This window comes from Anguilla anguilla, chromosome 6, assembly GCF_013347855.1.
Source record: "Anguilla anguilla isolate fAngAng1 chromosome 6, fAngAng1.pri, whole genome shotgun sequence".
NCBI classification, from domain to species: domain Eukaryota; kingdom Metazoa; phylum Chordata; class Actinopteri; order Anguilliformes; family Anguillidae; genus Anguilla; species Anguilla anguilla.
The window spans coordinates 16,978,083-16,994,312 of record NC_049206.1 but is presented as its reverse complement, the minus strand read 5'-3'; the positions used below and the strand labels follow the sequence as shown (position 1 = coordinate 16,994,312).

Sequence of the window (16,230 nt, the reverse complement as noted above, 5' to 3'; positions counted from 1 at the left end):
GGCACAAAGGCCTGCCTGGGTCTCATTTCCTGAACTAACTCGTAAAGCATATTTTGCAAAACTGTGAACATTCCCATAGCAACAAATGCAAATGGGGACACGTTGGGAAATCCAAACGGAATGTCTTCCTGCTTGGTGATAAGGAAAATGGGACATATTTTTGATCCAATTAGGCTGATGGCAATTATTTCTAAAATGGAAAGTGTGCCTCACTAATATTAAGTTGATGCACTGAGATGCCAACAGCAGCTGTGGGAAATAAATTCTCTATTGTTATTGTAAATTAGCCCAGCTCTTCCCCTTTGCTTTATCTATGTATCAAAAGTGCTGTAATTTCTACACGGTGAAACCAATGTGCATGAAAATGCCCGTAATAAAATATGAGAATGTGCACTTTAACCACATGTGAATTGTTTGATTGCAAAACTAAAATTGAGGCGTACTGAGCCAAATAAAAAATAAATAAATAAATAAAATAAAATAAATAAATAAATCTTTGTCCGAAACATTATGAAGCTCACAGTAACTAAACATTTCAAAAAGTAAGCCAGCAATAGTTGACAATACCTGTCAACTAACTTCCTCGTCCGTCTGACGTTTGAATGTTAGTTTGTTATTTACGGACTGGTTAATTATTTATTTATTCACCTCCTGGTATATGTACTGTAGGCTATATCATTTCAGTTCCCGTCACCACTGCGACCCGAACAATTTAGCAGATAATTAATGTTAGTATTGAAAGGAGTCAAGTTGCTTTACACGCACGTACACTGATCTTTATACCTGGATCTACTAGAACAGCATAGTGTGATGCCAGTACGAGCCATTCCGGTTTCTTACAAATCAGGGGATCTGCGCAGAAATCTTGCGCAGCAAGATGTTCTAATTCTTAGGTTGTGTGAGTATCTTGCCATGCAAAAGTTTGCAAATAAACACACTATCTGCTATCCATATCCGTGTAGTGTAGTCTACAGTTTTTCTATAATAGACATGACGGCTATTAGTTTTCGCAAACACTCAAAATGCAAGCTTTTAGTGCAATAGAATTTTATTTTTTAGCTTGTTTTGCCCATATAAACACGTCGAAGCAGTAGGTTAACTCTGCAGCCAATGGCGATGCAGCTTATTCGGAAGTGGCCTATTTCTCAGAAAATAGGGAGGAGGTCGTTTTGTGATATTCTGAAAATATTATTTTTAGTTGCCCTATTTACATGCATCTATGTTCCATTGGTTCTATTCATGCTTAGCTGATCTGCGTTTGTAAGGTAGGAAATATTTACGGCTTTCACGAGCAAGCGTATGTTTCCCATGGGGCATAAAAGGGTCGGTTGTCACTGTTCTCCTCTTACGGGGGGACGGTGGGATAGAAATGGGGGTCCGCAAGGAGGGTAGCGAATTCGAAACTGCATCATTGTAGCCAACTGTCAAAAAACGGTCAAGGTATTAGAAGTCTCACACTGTCTGTGGACAAAGTACAACATTTCTTTTAGCTACAAAAATAAACACAACCGGAAGGAATGTAGCACGCTCTGTAGATAGCTTAGCTGTAGCAAGCTAATTAGCGAGATAGCTTTGTTGTTGTATTACTGACATATCCAAATAGTTAAATCGTCGCACTTCTTGATGTTTGATGTCTGTGACCTTTTAGCAGAAAACAACGCGTCAGCTTGCGACAAACAATTCACTTTAGCTAAATAAGTAGACGTGGCATCTGAAAATGATAAAAGCAGGCCATTAGAATAAGTTATTAACTTCACTAGCTTTCCACTTAGTAACTTAAATTGCGTATAGTGTGTCTTAAGTGGCTACCTGGAAAGCTACCTCATTACTCAAATGACCTGTTTTCTAGTTAGCAGTGCTTTAAAGGAGAATAATATTTTTACATATAGGACTGTACCTAGGCTATATGTAAAAATACCAATCCCCTATAAAGTACTGCTAACTACACTTTCCTGGACCTATAGTATTTTGGCAACATTTTGTGATTTTTCCCCCCCATTTGTAGAACTTGTGAGAGGACCAATCTAAAATGAAAGGGAAGCTCAGTCTGTCCCGGCCCTCCAAGCAGAGGAGTGACACCAGTTTTTGCTCGGAGAGAGAAATGCATTCAGATTCCTTGGCCCATAGCGGTAGCTCTGTGACCCCAGACGATGGCTTGAAACATTCCAAGGGCCTGCGGACTTTAGCTTCTCAGCAAAAAAAGCACTTTAGTTTCACCCAGCACAATAATAGTTTCCTCAAGTTTTTGAATGAGGACAGACAGCGGCCATCATCGTTCTGTGACCTGGACATCGTTGTCAATGGAAAACAGTACAGCGCGCACAAAGTGGTCGTGGCTTTTGGGAGCAGGTACTTTTATGGCCAACTGACTGCCAACCCTGAAACAAGTCACATGACGGTTGATCGAGTTGATGACTCCGCGTTCCAGCACTTGCTGCGGTTTTTGTACACATCAGAGTTTGTTGTTTCTGATGGCGAGATCCCTTCCCTGGTGGAAGCGGCTAGATTCCTGGACATGATTGATGCTGTGAGATTGCTGACTGCTGGGGAAGTTTCAGCAGATCCAATCGAGGTACAGGAACCAGCAGTGGAGCCATCTTGCTCTGACACCCCGCAGAGCCCAGCAGAGAACATTGCCCGGGTGCCTGGTGGCAGCCAGTGCACCCTCTGCAGCCGGACTTTCTGCTACAGAAAGTCCTTGGAGAATCATTTGGCTCGAGGCCACTGCCGGGATGGTCGCCCAGAGGAGCGGCGGAAGGATCCGGAATCTCTCAACGCTGCCTCCCCGCCGGCCACCAGGAGGTCCGCTCGGAAGAGGAAGTGTCCGGCCAAGTTCGACAGGGGAGGCGGAGAGAGCGCCGCTGGCATGCCAGAGAAGAGCATCCCTGGCAAAACCGTTGCCAAGGAGATCCCTATCCCAACAGAAGAGGAAGAGGAGCAGGAAGAGGAGGAGAAAGATGAGGACGAGGAGGAAGAGACGCCAGGGCAGGAGGAGGACGTTGACAGGAAGAGCCTACTGATTGGTGGCGACAGGCTGTACGAGGAGAATTCGGACGAGGCGGAGCAGCACAATGACGTTGACGGGGATGAGCACGGCGCTGGCGCTGAAGGCCTCGAGCAGTCCTACCCCGAGGGCTTGGCTCCCGTCATCATACAGAGCTCCAGCAGGAAAACCCTCCAGTGCCCCAAATGTGACAAGACGTTTGACCGAGCAGGTGAGCACTCCGCTGCAGAAAGTGGCCTGTCTTCAGTTTGTAAATAACACATAATAACATAATGGCACTGAACAGAATGATACATAAAAGGCTAACTCTCTTGTTCCTCAGATCATTTGTAAATTTTGGGTACGCAGTAAAGGTGGTTTGGCCCATTTCTCATGCTTCGGCCAGCAATTGGAGTTTTGACCATTTCCAGTAACCGCATGTCGCATTAAAATTGTTTTCCCTTTATCTCGCTCTTTGTAGGGAAGTACGAGAGTCACACCCGCGTCCACACGGGCGAGAAGCCGTTCCAGTGCGACATTTGCAACCAGTGCTACTCCACCAAGTCCAACCTTACTGTTCACAGGAAGAAGCACAATAGCGAAACACCCTTTCAGAAGAAGGAGCACAAATGCCCATTTTGCAATAAACTGCACGCCAGCAGGAAGACATTGGCAAAGCATGTCAGAAGGTAGCACGGCCTGTCTTAAGCAGTGTGATACAGTAAAAGGTTGGGGTAAATAATGAAGACCTTGAAAGTACTTTATTTATAAAAAAAGAGTTTGAAAGTACTTTTTTGCTGTGATGAATTAGTTACAGAGTGATTAGATTGAGTTTTTTTTTCAGTCAAAATAGTCAGAATTATTCATATACAAAGAAGGTCCTTGAAAATTTTTAAAAGATTCATTGGAGGTTCTTGAAGATTGCTTTAGCAATGTTATAGTGATCTTGTTGACAGCAAAAAGAAGTAGCTAGGGAGCTAATAGAAGCTGCTATAAATGCTGTATGAATGGGTAAAAATTAAATTGCAGTCTGGGTATGGGGGGCCTTCAGGAAAATAAATAGGCTAAATAACTGTAAAAATGTGCCTGTTCCTGCTTGAAAAATGGCTCTTAGGTTTTGGAAGACTGTTACAGTAACCGTTTCAGTGAGTTTCCTGTGATCTGAAGCACTATAAGGACACGATAAGGACAATCCAGTGTGCATTTGCAGGGAACTTCAACTACGTGCATACTTAAGCCAAAGCTTGCCTTTGTAGTGCGATTAGTGCTGGTGATATAGGCCTCAATAAACATAAATATCTGACGGGTATTTTCAGATTCCATCCTGACCACATTCAAGAGTTCCTCTCAATCAAGAAGAGGAAGAGTGAAGGATGGAAATGTGATGTAAGTTGTTTACATTTTTTGCCCCATATTATAGGCCTATAATGTATGGTATGTATGTATTTTGCTTGTAACCACATTCCATCTATCTTGTATCTATAACTATCAATTTGGAAGCTTGATAGATGGAGAGATTGAAAGATACAGATGGATATCAGTTCTCCTAAGAGGATATTTTTTCACAGCTGTTACAGAACACAGAGTGACATTTGAACAAATGCACGTATGTGACAGTTTATCAATGAAATGAGAAGCGTCATTTCCACAGCAAGACAGGTCTGCACAACTGCGATGACATGCAACCACAGTGCCTGCAATCTTCTCAGCCAAGTGGTTTGTCACCTCAGTTCAGCTAATCATTTTCTTGATTGAACCAAGTCTGACTTCTCCCATTGCAGCCACGCAATTGGCACAGAGAAAACTACAAAACCTGTTGGATTGAACCTCCAGGGCCAAAGAGGAGTAGCCCTGGAATACAGATCTATTCCTAAGGTCCTTCAAGGTGAAAGGATGCTGAACCTTGCCTGTTGTGCGTGGTGGTAGCCTTATATTCTCTTTGGTCTCTTGAGATAGATCTGCCACAAGTCCTTTACGCGGCGGCCACACCTGGAAGAGCACATGATCCTTCACTCGCAGGCCCGGCCGTTCAAGTGTGCTTACTGCGACGACTACTTCAAGTCCAGATTTGCGAGGCTTAAGCACCACGAGAAGTACCACTTGGGTAATGTAGCCAACTCATTTGTTAATTTCGTTGTGCTCAAAAAGCCAGGGAGATACCACATTTAAATAATACATTTTGTGCTTTTGGAATACCTGATTACCGCTAGATGTTCTCCTCCGAATGATGTGTCGGCCATCTGCAGCCTACCCAGCTGTTTGTGAGAAATCTTTGCTGATTGACACTAGATCTCTAGTGGTTCTGTGTGGTCCATGTGTTTAAAAACATATCTTGTCTGTCATGATGGCAAGCAGTGTGTCAGGAATGCGCAATAACCTTCATTCCACACAGTGTAATACTGATGTAAAGATGTGCAATAGCTTGTTTGTGTTGTGCAAACACCTTGTATATTTTTCAGTTACCATTATGTTTTAGTTACATGAGGTTTTAAACTGACTTCCATTTGGCTTCCATTAATTCAATTTTAAAGTATTACATTTATAGTATAATCTTACTTTATTGCTGTCCATGTTCCAAGAAACAATTCTTGCAAAACTATAGCCATTAATATTTAATGTCAGAACCCCGAGCCTAGTTAAGTGAGAGCTGTAGAAAGTGGGGGGTGTACTGAGGGAATTTTTAATCACATTTTACTTTCATTTCCCTCTCATCATTGAGGAGCAGTATTTCAGCATTCCCCAATGAGTTCACTCAATACCAGCCATGTCCAAACAGCTTGAAAATTTGGCCTCAGCCTTGCATAGGGAAAAATTGCAATTTTAATTAAGCAAACAGCATTTTTATTTCGTTTAATCAAACTCTGGCTAAGGAATGAAAAGAGTAACACCTGCTGAAAGCTTGTACGCTAAGTGAAAAAACACACCACAGTTATTTAGTTTTTGGCTGGACCGCAACAGCGGGGCCAGCCCTATAAATGCGAATGTCTGTGACTGAGTGACTGAGTGATGAAGTTACACCATTGGTCGGCCGAGTTATGAAGTTACACCATTGGTCTGCCGGTCCTGCCATGTACTAGGTTTTGACCTGGTCTTGTTTCTTTTTGACTCCTTTAAATATTGATTTACAGTTCCCTCCAAAACTCTTGATAAAGTTGAGCATAGAAGGCTGTATTAAACAAACAATACAGGTATTGAGCGCTATCATATTCTAAAAATTATTATGTATGGGATATTTGACTATACTAATACAATTGCTCAGAGAAAGATATTTTAAGCAAGTAATATTTTTTTGGGCAATTTAGTGTTAACTTTGTTGCATCTATTGAATTATTTAAAAAATAATTTTTATTTGTGCTTGAGAATTTAAATGTAGCTCTTTAACAGGTGTGTGAATACATTTTGATGGAACTGCATATTTACCACACAAGAGTAACAGAGTACACTGAGGAGTGTTCTGTAGAGCTGTGACATATGGGTTCATAATTTGCTAAGGTATTCTATGCTCATTCTTGTTTAGGCCCGTTTCCCTGTGACATATGTGGTAGGCAGTTTAACGACACCGGGAACAGGAAACGCCACATCGAGTGCACCCACGGTGGAAAGAGAAAATGGACCTGCTTCATCTGTGGGAAATCCGTGCGTGAAAGGTGGGACTCGCTGAACTTAAAATTAAATTTGAGGCTCACTGTTAATTAAAGGGCAATCAAAGTGCCATGGGCAATGTTCTCTCGGAGAGCACAAATGGCAGTCCTTAATCTTACAATTGTGATTTATCATGTATGGGTCTGGTTGGTAACTGGAGGTTTCGTGGATTGTGCATGTCAAAGCAAGTGGAATGAATGGGAGGTAGAGATAAGAGGTTGGCCTTTTAAAGGACAAAATTTAATGCTTGAGACTTCACATGTCATACTCTCCTGCATGTAATGCGTATGATAATTTCGGTAATTTCCCGTGGGCTAAATATCTGTTTGTCTATGTCTGTCTGTGTTTGTCTATCTACCTATGATGCATGTGCACATGTTTCTACATGGAAATCGAGCGATGATATCAAGTATACAGTGACATTTACTGTTGCTTTCATAATAGTAGCTTACGTCATTATTAGCTTTTCTGAGATTCTTTTCCAGAGGGCCTTACATAGTGAGAATGTTCCACACACATTGCCAATTTGTGATAATGTTTCCAAAAAATATCTGTGCCAGGAATGAACATTCAACAATAACAATATTGCATCACTTATGACTGGAACCCTCCACCTTCCAAACCCAAAAATACACTCCATTAACAGCTATTTCACAGCTGATTTTTTTTAATGCTCATTGTTGCCAGTTGTGAAAAATCACACTGTAACCACAACATACCGTAAATATATAATAGGCTAACATTACTGCTTGTACATCATTGGAATGATACTTCAGGGGAATGTAATTTTTAAGTATTTGTGTAATGAATCCATTAAGATTAGTTTGCGGTGCATTCATAAATATTTACTGCAGTCTATATTGTAGACTCAGAATACATTTTTAGAACTATTTACGGTAATCCTAAGTACTTAGTGTAACTATTATGTTAGCTTTTTGAATGCTTTTTATGAATGTTTTATGAATGTATTGTTCACTGAATTCTAAAGTCTGTGATCCTCCGGTCATATAGTGCACACATTTTTTGATAGATAATGTATTATGGAGTGCTCAATTTGTATTCATGAATGTGTTCTGTATTCTGCAATATAATAGCATTGTAACATAACTAAAACATTATATGGCCAAGATAGGTAATATAGACATTACTGACTATTATTCAAGGAATATCATTGGTAGTTTTTGATTTACAATAAAATGCAGCCATGTAATCTTAGAACACATATAATCCATTCAGACCGTGACTGAAACTGTAGGCGATGGGGGTGGGGTGGTGTTCTAGACCCAAACCTTTAAAAAGGTTGTGTCTGGAATACCGGATGCCCTTTTTAAAATGGCACTTTTGATGGTTTCTGTTTTCCCACAGAACAACTCTGAAAGAACACTTGCGAATACACAGCGGGGAGAAGCCCCACCTTTGCAGTATCTGTGGTCAGAGTTTCAGACATGGGAGCTCCTACAGGTGAGTACATACAGTAGAACGGCAGCTTCCAAAATGGGGATAAGCATTATCTGCTGTACATATTGCTGGTGATGGTATGAAATTTGAATAGTTACAGTTCTTTCATAGATCCATGATATAAATGACAACCCAATTGAAACCTTCTTCCATGGATTAGTGTAGTAGATAACCACTGCATTCCAGCCTTGTGTGGGTGTTTGAAAAGGTTTCTACAGTTGAGCACTTTATTGAGGATCCTCATTTAATGCGACCTTCAGATTGTAAAGAATATGCTCAGTGTGCATACAATTACTTTTCCACTTATAGTGCTAACTTTCATTGCATTACATTACATTTATTTGGCAGACTCTTTAATCTAAAGCGACATACAATAAGAGCATACCGAAGGTCATTGGGGCAACTACAAAAGACAGGTCCGATAAGGTCGAGCATGCCTGTCCAGTTTTCCTGCTTATTACAGTTTGCTGGGGGCTTAATGAAATGTTTTTCTCTGTTGATAGACTTCACCTCCGAGTGCATCATGACGATAAACGCTACGAGTGTGAGGAATGTGGAAAAACCTTCATTCGGCACGATCATCTGACCAAACACAAGAAAATACACTCTGGTACACAAGCCTTCTTTTATACATGTGTCAAAATTGTGTATATGTCCTGCAAACAACTTGTATATCGCTTCAATATAAACAATGCAAAATTGTTGGTTTAGTCACGTGGTGCTTTTGAACTAACTTTGTTGCTTGTTGAGTTGTGAGACATGTACCTAGAGCTGGATAGAGCTGGAGAACTTCAGGAGTAATGTAATTGCACTGAAAAATTGTTCAGTTTCAGCATGATACTAATGATATATAAATAATTCACATTGTTCTAAATTGAATAGCTGATGTATAACAAACTGCTTTACCTTGATAATTTACTTTGATGACGGTTTTCAACATTTTTTTAAAGCTGAATCTTAGTGAACCTCTGCTGTGCTTTTGGCCAAATGACCACCCCAGTCATGAAATATTTAAGAAAGCCTAATAGCTCCCTAACATTTAGCTGTGCATGTACTTGTATATTGACAAAGAACTAATGAGTCTTTGTGACCTAATCATTAGCACTGTTTCCCTCAGGAGAAAAAGCACATCAGTGTGAGGAGTGTGGTAAATGTTTCAGGCGCCATGACCACCTAACGGTTCATTATAGAAGCGTTCACCTTGGAGAAAAAGTGTGGCAAAAGTGAGTAGAACAACCAACTGCAACTCTGGTTAAAGTTTCCCTCTTACCCTTCCCTGTTGAGCTGAAAATGCTCAACAAACTTTTAATTGGCTGGTTATATGCTTTAATGCACGTTTGTAGTAAATATTTGCACGCATGATATGTCACCGACTTTTGCTTTGCACCTCATGTCGTAGGTACAAAGCAGCTGTGCATCAGTGTGAAGTCTGCAAGAAGGAATTCAAGGGAAAGTCAAGTTTGGAGATGCACTTCAGGACACATTCAGGTAAAATAAAAAAAGCCAGTGTCTGTAAATAACACACTTCACGGATGTGAATTCCATGACTCAGTTATAGAGTGAGAAAGAAACTCACAGCTGCCTCTCTGTCTTGAAGGGGAGAAACCATACAGATGCCACATCTGCAACCAGACGTTCCGGATCAAGAAGACGTTAACGAAGCACATGGTGATACACTCGGACGCCCGACCGTTCAACTGCCCGCAGTGCACCGCCACCTTCAAGAGGAAGGACAAGCTGAAGTACCATATGGACCACGTCCACACGACCAGGCCCGGAGAAGACCCCGCCTCAGCCCCCGCCCACGACAAGATGGTCCCCGTCCCCATTTCCTTTGACGGCAAGGTGTACCAGTCCGAGCCCAAGACCATCCTCCAGAACGTTCCAGCAGACGTGTGCGTGCCTGTCACGCTGGTGCCCGTCCAGATGCCGGAGGTTTCCGGCCAGGTGGAGCTGGTTAGGCAGGCCACGCCCCTCTCCTCCCAGCCGCAGGGGATGATTTCGCCCCAGTCCCAGGGGCCGCAGGGGGGCGAGTACCAGCCTGCCACGGACCTGGTGTTTTTGGAGAAGTACACCCTCACCCCTCAGCCGGCCAACATAGTGCATCCTGTTCGGCCCGACCAGATGCTGGACCCCAGGGATCAGTCGTACCTGGGCACTCTGCTTGGCCTGGACACTGCTGCCCCCGTACGAAATATTTCCGATCCAGACCATGCTCACTGACCGTCACATTTATTTGCAATGTATTCCTTTTTTATTTTTTTTACATTTTCTAAAAAAAAAAAAAAAACATTTTTCCCACCTTGTAGCAGCTGCATGAAACTGTGTTGGGTTGTGGTTGTCTAGGGTGGGCGGGTTGTTGTGTCTTTCATTCCAGGATTGGCTAATCATAGGAATGAAACAGAGAAATTACTATGCACTCACTGTCTGGTTAGCAAGTGGTAGTGGATTTGGGGGAGGGGCTTGAAGGTTACAGGTTAGATATCTCTAACTTGTGTTAGATATAGGGATTGTATGCTGATACATGGCCAAATAACTTATGCATTCCTGCAATGAGTTACGTAAATTGTGCTTATTGTGTTTGTGTGGACAGTGGCCTGTGAGTTGTAACCAATAAACTCATGAAATTAATGTATAATAATTTGCCTGTGTCTTTGATTTGGAAAATAATGTGTTATTTAAAAGTTTAAGAACCAGTGCTGTACAGTATTTCACAGGGATAATTTGATTATGGAAATTTGCTGTTAGAATTGAAAATGTAATTCATCTTGTAATGCCTATATGTGAAATGTAGTGGTATTTTTCAAATTATCCAAAATCAGTTGTTGCACAACTAAGATACTGAAATGTGATATACATTCAGCACAACATTAATATTGCCTTATTAGCTGGAGTAAACATGAGCCAGCCTGTCATATGTAAAATGTAAAATGGTTTTCACAATTGTAAATACTTGAATATTATTGTGCTGAAGTTGGTGGAAGAGGTTGCAAAATAAAACCAAAATAAATCCAGAACAGGTAGGGCCCGAGGAGGATTTGAGAAGCAACGATTCTTTATGTCTGAGGAACCTGTTTGTCTTCTGTATGTTGCATAACCGCATCTGTAAGGATGTGGGCTGAAATTCTGTACAGCATAACAGTTTTCAACGGTTTTCTCGTGACTACTGTTTTTGATATTCCATCCAAAACTACGCTGTTTACTTGACGTTCTGGTAACGTAAAGTATTGCTTCTCGTTAATACGCATATTAATATTTGTGCTCAACAATGCCTTCTACGGACTCTTAATGGGGAGTGCAACTATTTATTTATTTATTTATTTTAGGTTTCCAACAGATTCTGACCGCAAAGTTCATCAACAAGTCCTACCCGAAATTTCAGGTTTGGAAAAATTCAGTATACAGTATACAGGTGGTGGCAACAGTAAGCTAACGTGCCCCTACTTTTATGAAGTACATTACATGTCACGATTTAAGATATTTAGGCTACATGAAGGAGACAAGTATATAATGAACATTGTACTTGTAACATTTATTGAAGAGGCCAAGAAAAGGCATGACAGTCTACGGCTGTTGGCTATTTAACATTTGGCAGTCGTCTAGGGTATGTAAAGCCAGCTGTAGCCTAAAGGCTAGCCAAAATCTTTACAATGATACATCAATTTGCGTTTGGCAGCATAGGTCAGGACAGTAGACTATGCATATTCCGATTAATGAACTGATAAAGAAACCACCATTTTGTTCGAAATGACGGGAGGCTATTATTTGCAAATTATCTAAATTTCCCGGTAAATTATTAATAAAACATTTCTTGCGTACGTGCCATTTAACTAAATTAAATTTACAGTTGCAATCAATAGACTACAGGGAATGCAAGATTATTACCACATGATGTCACTAAAGTAAAAAAGAACGTAATAATTCCGTAACAACCCTTAACATTTTAGAAACAATTTAATGTGTTGGTCATAAAAAAAAAAAAAACAGAATCGCAAGCGAAGATGAAAACGTTCCCCACGTTATTCTGTAACGGAGGAGAAGGGAGTGTATGTAGAAATAACCTGAAGACGGGCTTCGCATAGGTACTCGGGAATTTAGAGCCAACCACAATTTCAAACATAGCCTTGTCTTTCCGTAATACAGATTATTCCAGGTGCAGCTGGATATAGGTCACCGTAGCCAAATTATTCGGATTGTCCGATTGATTCTAGTAGCCTACGAGAAAGAAAAGGAACTCCATGTAACACTGCTCAATGCAATACAACGCGTTTTCGGTACTCAGACCATCGTGAGAAAATAAGATAGTGCGCGACAAAACATAAACAAATATTAAATTCATTAATAAATAAATAAATATTACACACGTGGAACAAATCATCAACCAATCAATTAATCAAGGCATCCTCATATTACACACGTGGAATCTATCATCAACCAAACAATCAAGGCATTCTTATGCATTACATTGAGCATAGTCATCTAGTCACATATATTGTCAAATTGAGAGACAGGCACGGTAGATATATAGATTCATTGTTAAACAAAAAAGTGCACATTGCCATAACCACTATGTACAAAAATACATAATTACAATATGCAAAGAATCAGATTAATTCTGACACGAAGCAATTTTCTGATTGGGAAAGAATTGATAAACTCGATTGCAGTAATATTTCGGTTAGTGCAATAAAGTCGGTAAAGTTGTGGTATTGCAGAACAGCACCGTGGTGTGTGTGTGTGTGTAGCTATGTGTGTGTGAGAGAGTGGGTGCGTGCGTGCGTGCGTACGTATGCATGTATCCATGTATGTTCGTATGTATGAGTATGAGCGTGTGTATACGCGCGTGCTTGACGCTTTGGTGGATGATACTTGCTTGTCTTTCGTGGATGCGAATGATGTAATTCGATTGGTCACTGGGCGTTGAAGCACATTCTAAGGATGCAAACATCCACTGTAGTAGGTGTATTTCTCAGACAGCGATTTTCACTGAGGCACGGACCAGCTGCCTAATACAGCCTAGTAGGTTTGAACAGCAACAGATGAAGACTCGTCGGCCCATATGATGATTTCAGTTTTATTAATCTATGATACCTGCATCAGACAATAGGCTCCAGCACAGAGCTCTGGCTGAATTAAGCATTTGTCTGCCGATTTCTTGCGCAGAAAAATGCACCGTTCCATTCGGTTGCAACAATTGTCAGAGAGTAATTTGCTGTTATTAATCAAGGTTTTCCGAATTTAATTTTGGATTTTGAGACTGTTTAATTCCCTGCGTGACCGGAGCACACTTCTGTGGAAAATGGTTGATTTGGAAAGCGAAGTTCCCCCTCTTCCACCCCGTTACAGATTTAGGGATTTGTTACTCGGTGACCAGGGATGGCAAAACGACGACAGGTAAGTTTGGCACACCTGGGGCATCACTGTACCAGTACCATAGCTGCATCAGGTAAAGGTATTCTCGTTCTCTTTAATGGAAAGTGAAATATTAAAAGTACATGAAGTAGCTATTCTACTAATACGTAGGCTATTTTCGCTAGTTTTGAACATACTTTCTTTCATAAGTTTCCCAGAATTGAACTTCATTTGTGGTTGCTTGAAAAACGTTATATAAATACATAGAAGTGCAAATACATAATGCATGCATAATAAATAATAAAATACAAAAGTAATAGCCTACAGTACCAAACAGATGTCGTAACGAGCATACAAGTCCAACACCTGTCGCCATTACAATGGCATGTTGCCAGTAATTTCTTTTTTTTCATTTTAAAATCGTCATTTGACTGAAAACAAGACTAGAAATGATACCGGTCTGATTTCTTTAATCCAAGACCTTTTAAATATTATTTCTGGAACATAAATATCTTTTAAAGATGTTTATTGTGCAGTAATGTGAAGTATCAGTAGCAGTTGGCTAATGATCAAGAGAAGTACCAATTCATGGGCTCAGGCCACTGTCCTGTATTGCCATGTAAGTGAATAATGTATATTTGCTACAAAAATCAATACACACATGCACACACACACACACACACGTGGGCATTGAAATTAAATTTTCACCTAAATATTTGAAAAAGATTTGAGAGCCTCAAAGCACAAGGCAATCTTCTACCGGTTGAGTGATCTGGGATAGTGTTCATCCATTTAAGGTTTTGGGTGGAGAGTCATACCAGTGACTTTATTAAGATGCTCGGTGTGAAAATAGATGGATTATTGGTAGGGGAGCCCTGTCCAGTGAATGAATTTTCATGCTGGCGCTTTCCTCTGACAGTAATTGGGCTGTGAACCAACCCTATGAGCCATCTGGCTTGGACATGGCCTCATGCTTATTAACTGAACTAAGCTTACGTACATATGAATGTATGATGCTGATGCCAAATTGAACGCCATAAAGGCCATAAAGCAGACAGTTTTCAAAGCTGGTGATCCAAACTTTTCTGAATTCCTAGTACACTGAATGTTGGAGTCTTGGTAAACTAATATTTTCTAGTGTGTTTCAATAAAATACTACACAATAAAATACTATTCCCAATTTAATATTCTCTCAGAAGCTTTCCTCCAGGCTGATTCAAGCTCAATATTTTTGCACTCCATTCAACTTCATTCCCAATTCTGAATTCACCCACAACAACTTCAACACTTCACTCAAGAGCCACTTGCTTCTTTCTGGCTGTGTTTACTTATTAACATACTCATGTTATCATTGCTTACAAAACCTGTTTTCCCAGTCTTAACTATGGATCATAATACACTTCAGGCTGATGCCCCGCTTAAAAAATTCTCTCTCTCAGAAACCTTACACGACTATGTCATACTTATATAGTGCATCTATATAATACCATGAGAAAATACACTTACATGTATTAAAAGTCATTGTTAACTGAGAGGGATTATTAAAATAAAGAGGTAATTCACTTTCCGGAGTTAAAAAAAATAAAATTCAGTAATCAGGTTTCATCACAGATTCTACAAACTGACCAGGTGGTCGGCTTCTGCATTTCTTACATGCGTTCTACCCACAGAGGTACAAGAGGAACACTGTAGTGTCTCCTACTATATTGCAGTTTCTGAACATTCACAAAGGGCTGAAGGAAACACCCATTGCTATTGTTTTGTTCTTGGCCACGCTCCCTCATGGATATTCATAAGATTAATCAAATCAAAGTACTTCAGTTTCAACATAAGGAACTTAAATGTTAAGAATGTTGAACTGACCATTTGGTTTGTCTGTAGTATCTGTGGGATAACTGAACAGTTACTGCCATATCAACAGACATATTGACTAAAGCGTATCTTGCACAGTGTCAAGTCTAGTTTCAAATACCCCAAGACTCACTACTGCTCTTATTAGTCCTTGTAAATTTTGTTATTGCTGACAGAACAATGCCTGAAATAAGAAGGGTACTGATGAGGCAACTCTGAAGAATATGGAGCTGAGGATGTGGGTGGTGTGGTGAATCTGTGGCATCATGGATTTCCCGCTGGGTGCTAGGAGGGAGATGATGACACTCTCAATGTCCGCCTGGGAAGTTAACCGCGGGGTGGGGGTGGGGGAGGTTTGTGGGAAAACACATCCTGGCTCCAGAGGAGGTAGGAAGAGGTGCAGGTGCAATCTATATGGGAGCCCTCTGATATGGTAAAGGCGTTTTTACAAAAAAAGCCTTTGCCATGCAGTGGACAGCAAATGCTAATAGCCAATGAAAATTCAGCAATATTACTTATCTGCCAGGAACATGCATCATTTCATTGATTCTATAATTTCTCTAAATTTAGGATTTCCCAAAAACATCAACAGTAGAAAAATATATACGTATTTCCATCTCGTTCCTGGTTAGAAAAGGACTCGGAATGGAAGTGGAGAGATTAATGGTGTTTACATGGCGGAATGACACATGCACACAATTAAACAAAGTTACTGCGTCTTTGATGTGAAACACTCACTCCGTGATCTCGTTTCTCACCAATCAGATCAGCATGGCTGGGTACCCCAGCCTGTAACCACCCCTATCTATGGCTATGTCTTGGCATGTGTGTGTCTGTGCACAGAGCAAAAACTGGATGTGATTAAGTTCTCAGGAGCAGAAATCCTTCGGTGCCCATAAAGTGCGTTTTTTTTTGTGGAGCGATTGTTAATGTGCCATCACCTG

General features: G+C 40.6%; 2 protein-coding genes across 4 annotated transcripts in view; both read left to right on the top strand.

The window, feature by feature from the left end:
* Positions 1 to 832: 832 nt before the first annotated feature.
* Positions 833 to 10,710, top strand: zbtb41 (zinc finger and BTB domain containing 41). Of its 3 annotated transcripts, none has more exons than XM_035420284.1 (11): positions 833 to 898; positions 2,006 to 3,215; positions 3,465 to 3,672; positions 4,300 to 4,369; positions 4,940 to 5,087; positions 6,501 to 6,630; positions 7,991 to 8,086; positions 8,587 to 8,693; positions 9,201 to 9,306; positions 9,483 to 9,571; positions 9,681 to 10,710. In XM_035420284.1, the coding sequence occupies exons 2-11, from the start codon at positions 2,030 to 2,032 to the stop codon at positions 10,304 to 10,306; spliced, it is 2,766 nt and encodes a 921-aa protein (XP_035276175.1). In that variant the 5' UTR covers positions 833 to 898; positions 2,006 to 2,029; the 3' UTR covers positions 10,307 to 10,710. The 3 variants fall into 3 exon arrangements, with proteins under 3 accessions (XP_035276175.1, XP_035276173.1, XP_035276174.1); XM_035420282.1 differs by lacking the exon at positions 833 to 898 and adding an exon at positions 927 to 1,265; XM_035420283.1 differs by lacking the exon at positions 833 to 898 and adding an exon at positions 1,286 to 1,440.
* Positions 10,711 to 12,789: 2,079 nt separating this feature from the next.
* The window catches only part of kcnt2 (potassium channel, subfamily T, member 2), a 50,351-nt gene continuing 46,910 nt past the window's right edge, over positions 12,790 to 16,230 (top strand). The window contains exon 1 of the mRNA XM_035420931.1: positions 12,790 to 13,477. Coding sequence (XP_035276822.1) covers positions 13,383 to 13,477 — 95 coding nt within the window. The 5' untranslated portion in view covers positions 12,790 to 13,382. The remainder of the gene's footprint in view (positions 13,478 to 16,230) is intronic.

Bases quoted from the DNA above. Each gene is read 5' to 3' on its own strand.
- zbtb41 (XM_035420284.1), top strand. From the start codon at position 2,030: ATGAAAGGGAAGCTCAGTCTGTCCCGGCCCTCCAAGCAGAGGAGTGAC. The intron at 3,673-4,299 runs GTAGCACGGCCT...GGGTATTTTCAG, and splicing joins TTGGCAAAGCATGTCAGAAG to ATTCCATCCTGACCACATTC. The intron at 6,631-7,990 runs GTGGGACTCGCT...GTTTTCCCACAG, and splicing joins GGGAAATCCGTGCGTGAAAG to AACAACTCTGAAAGAACACT.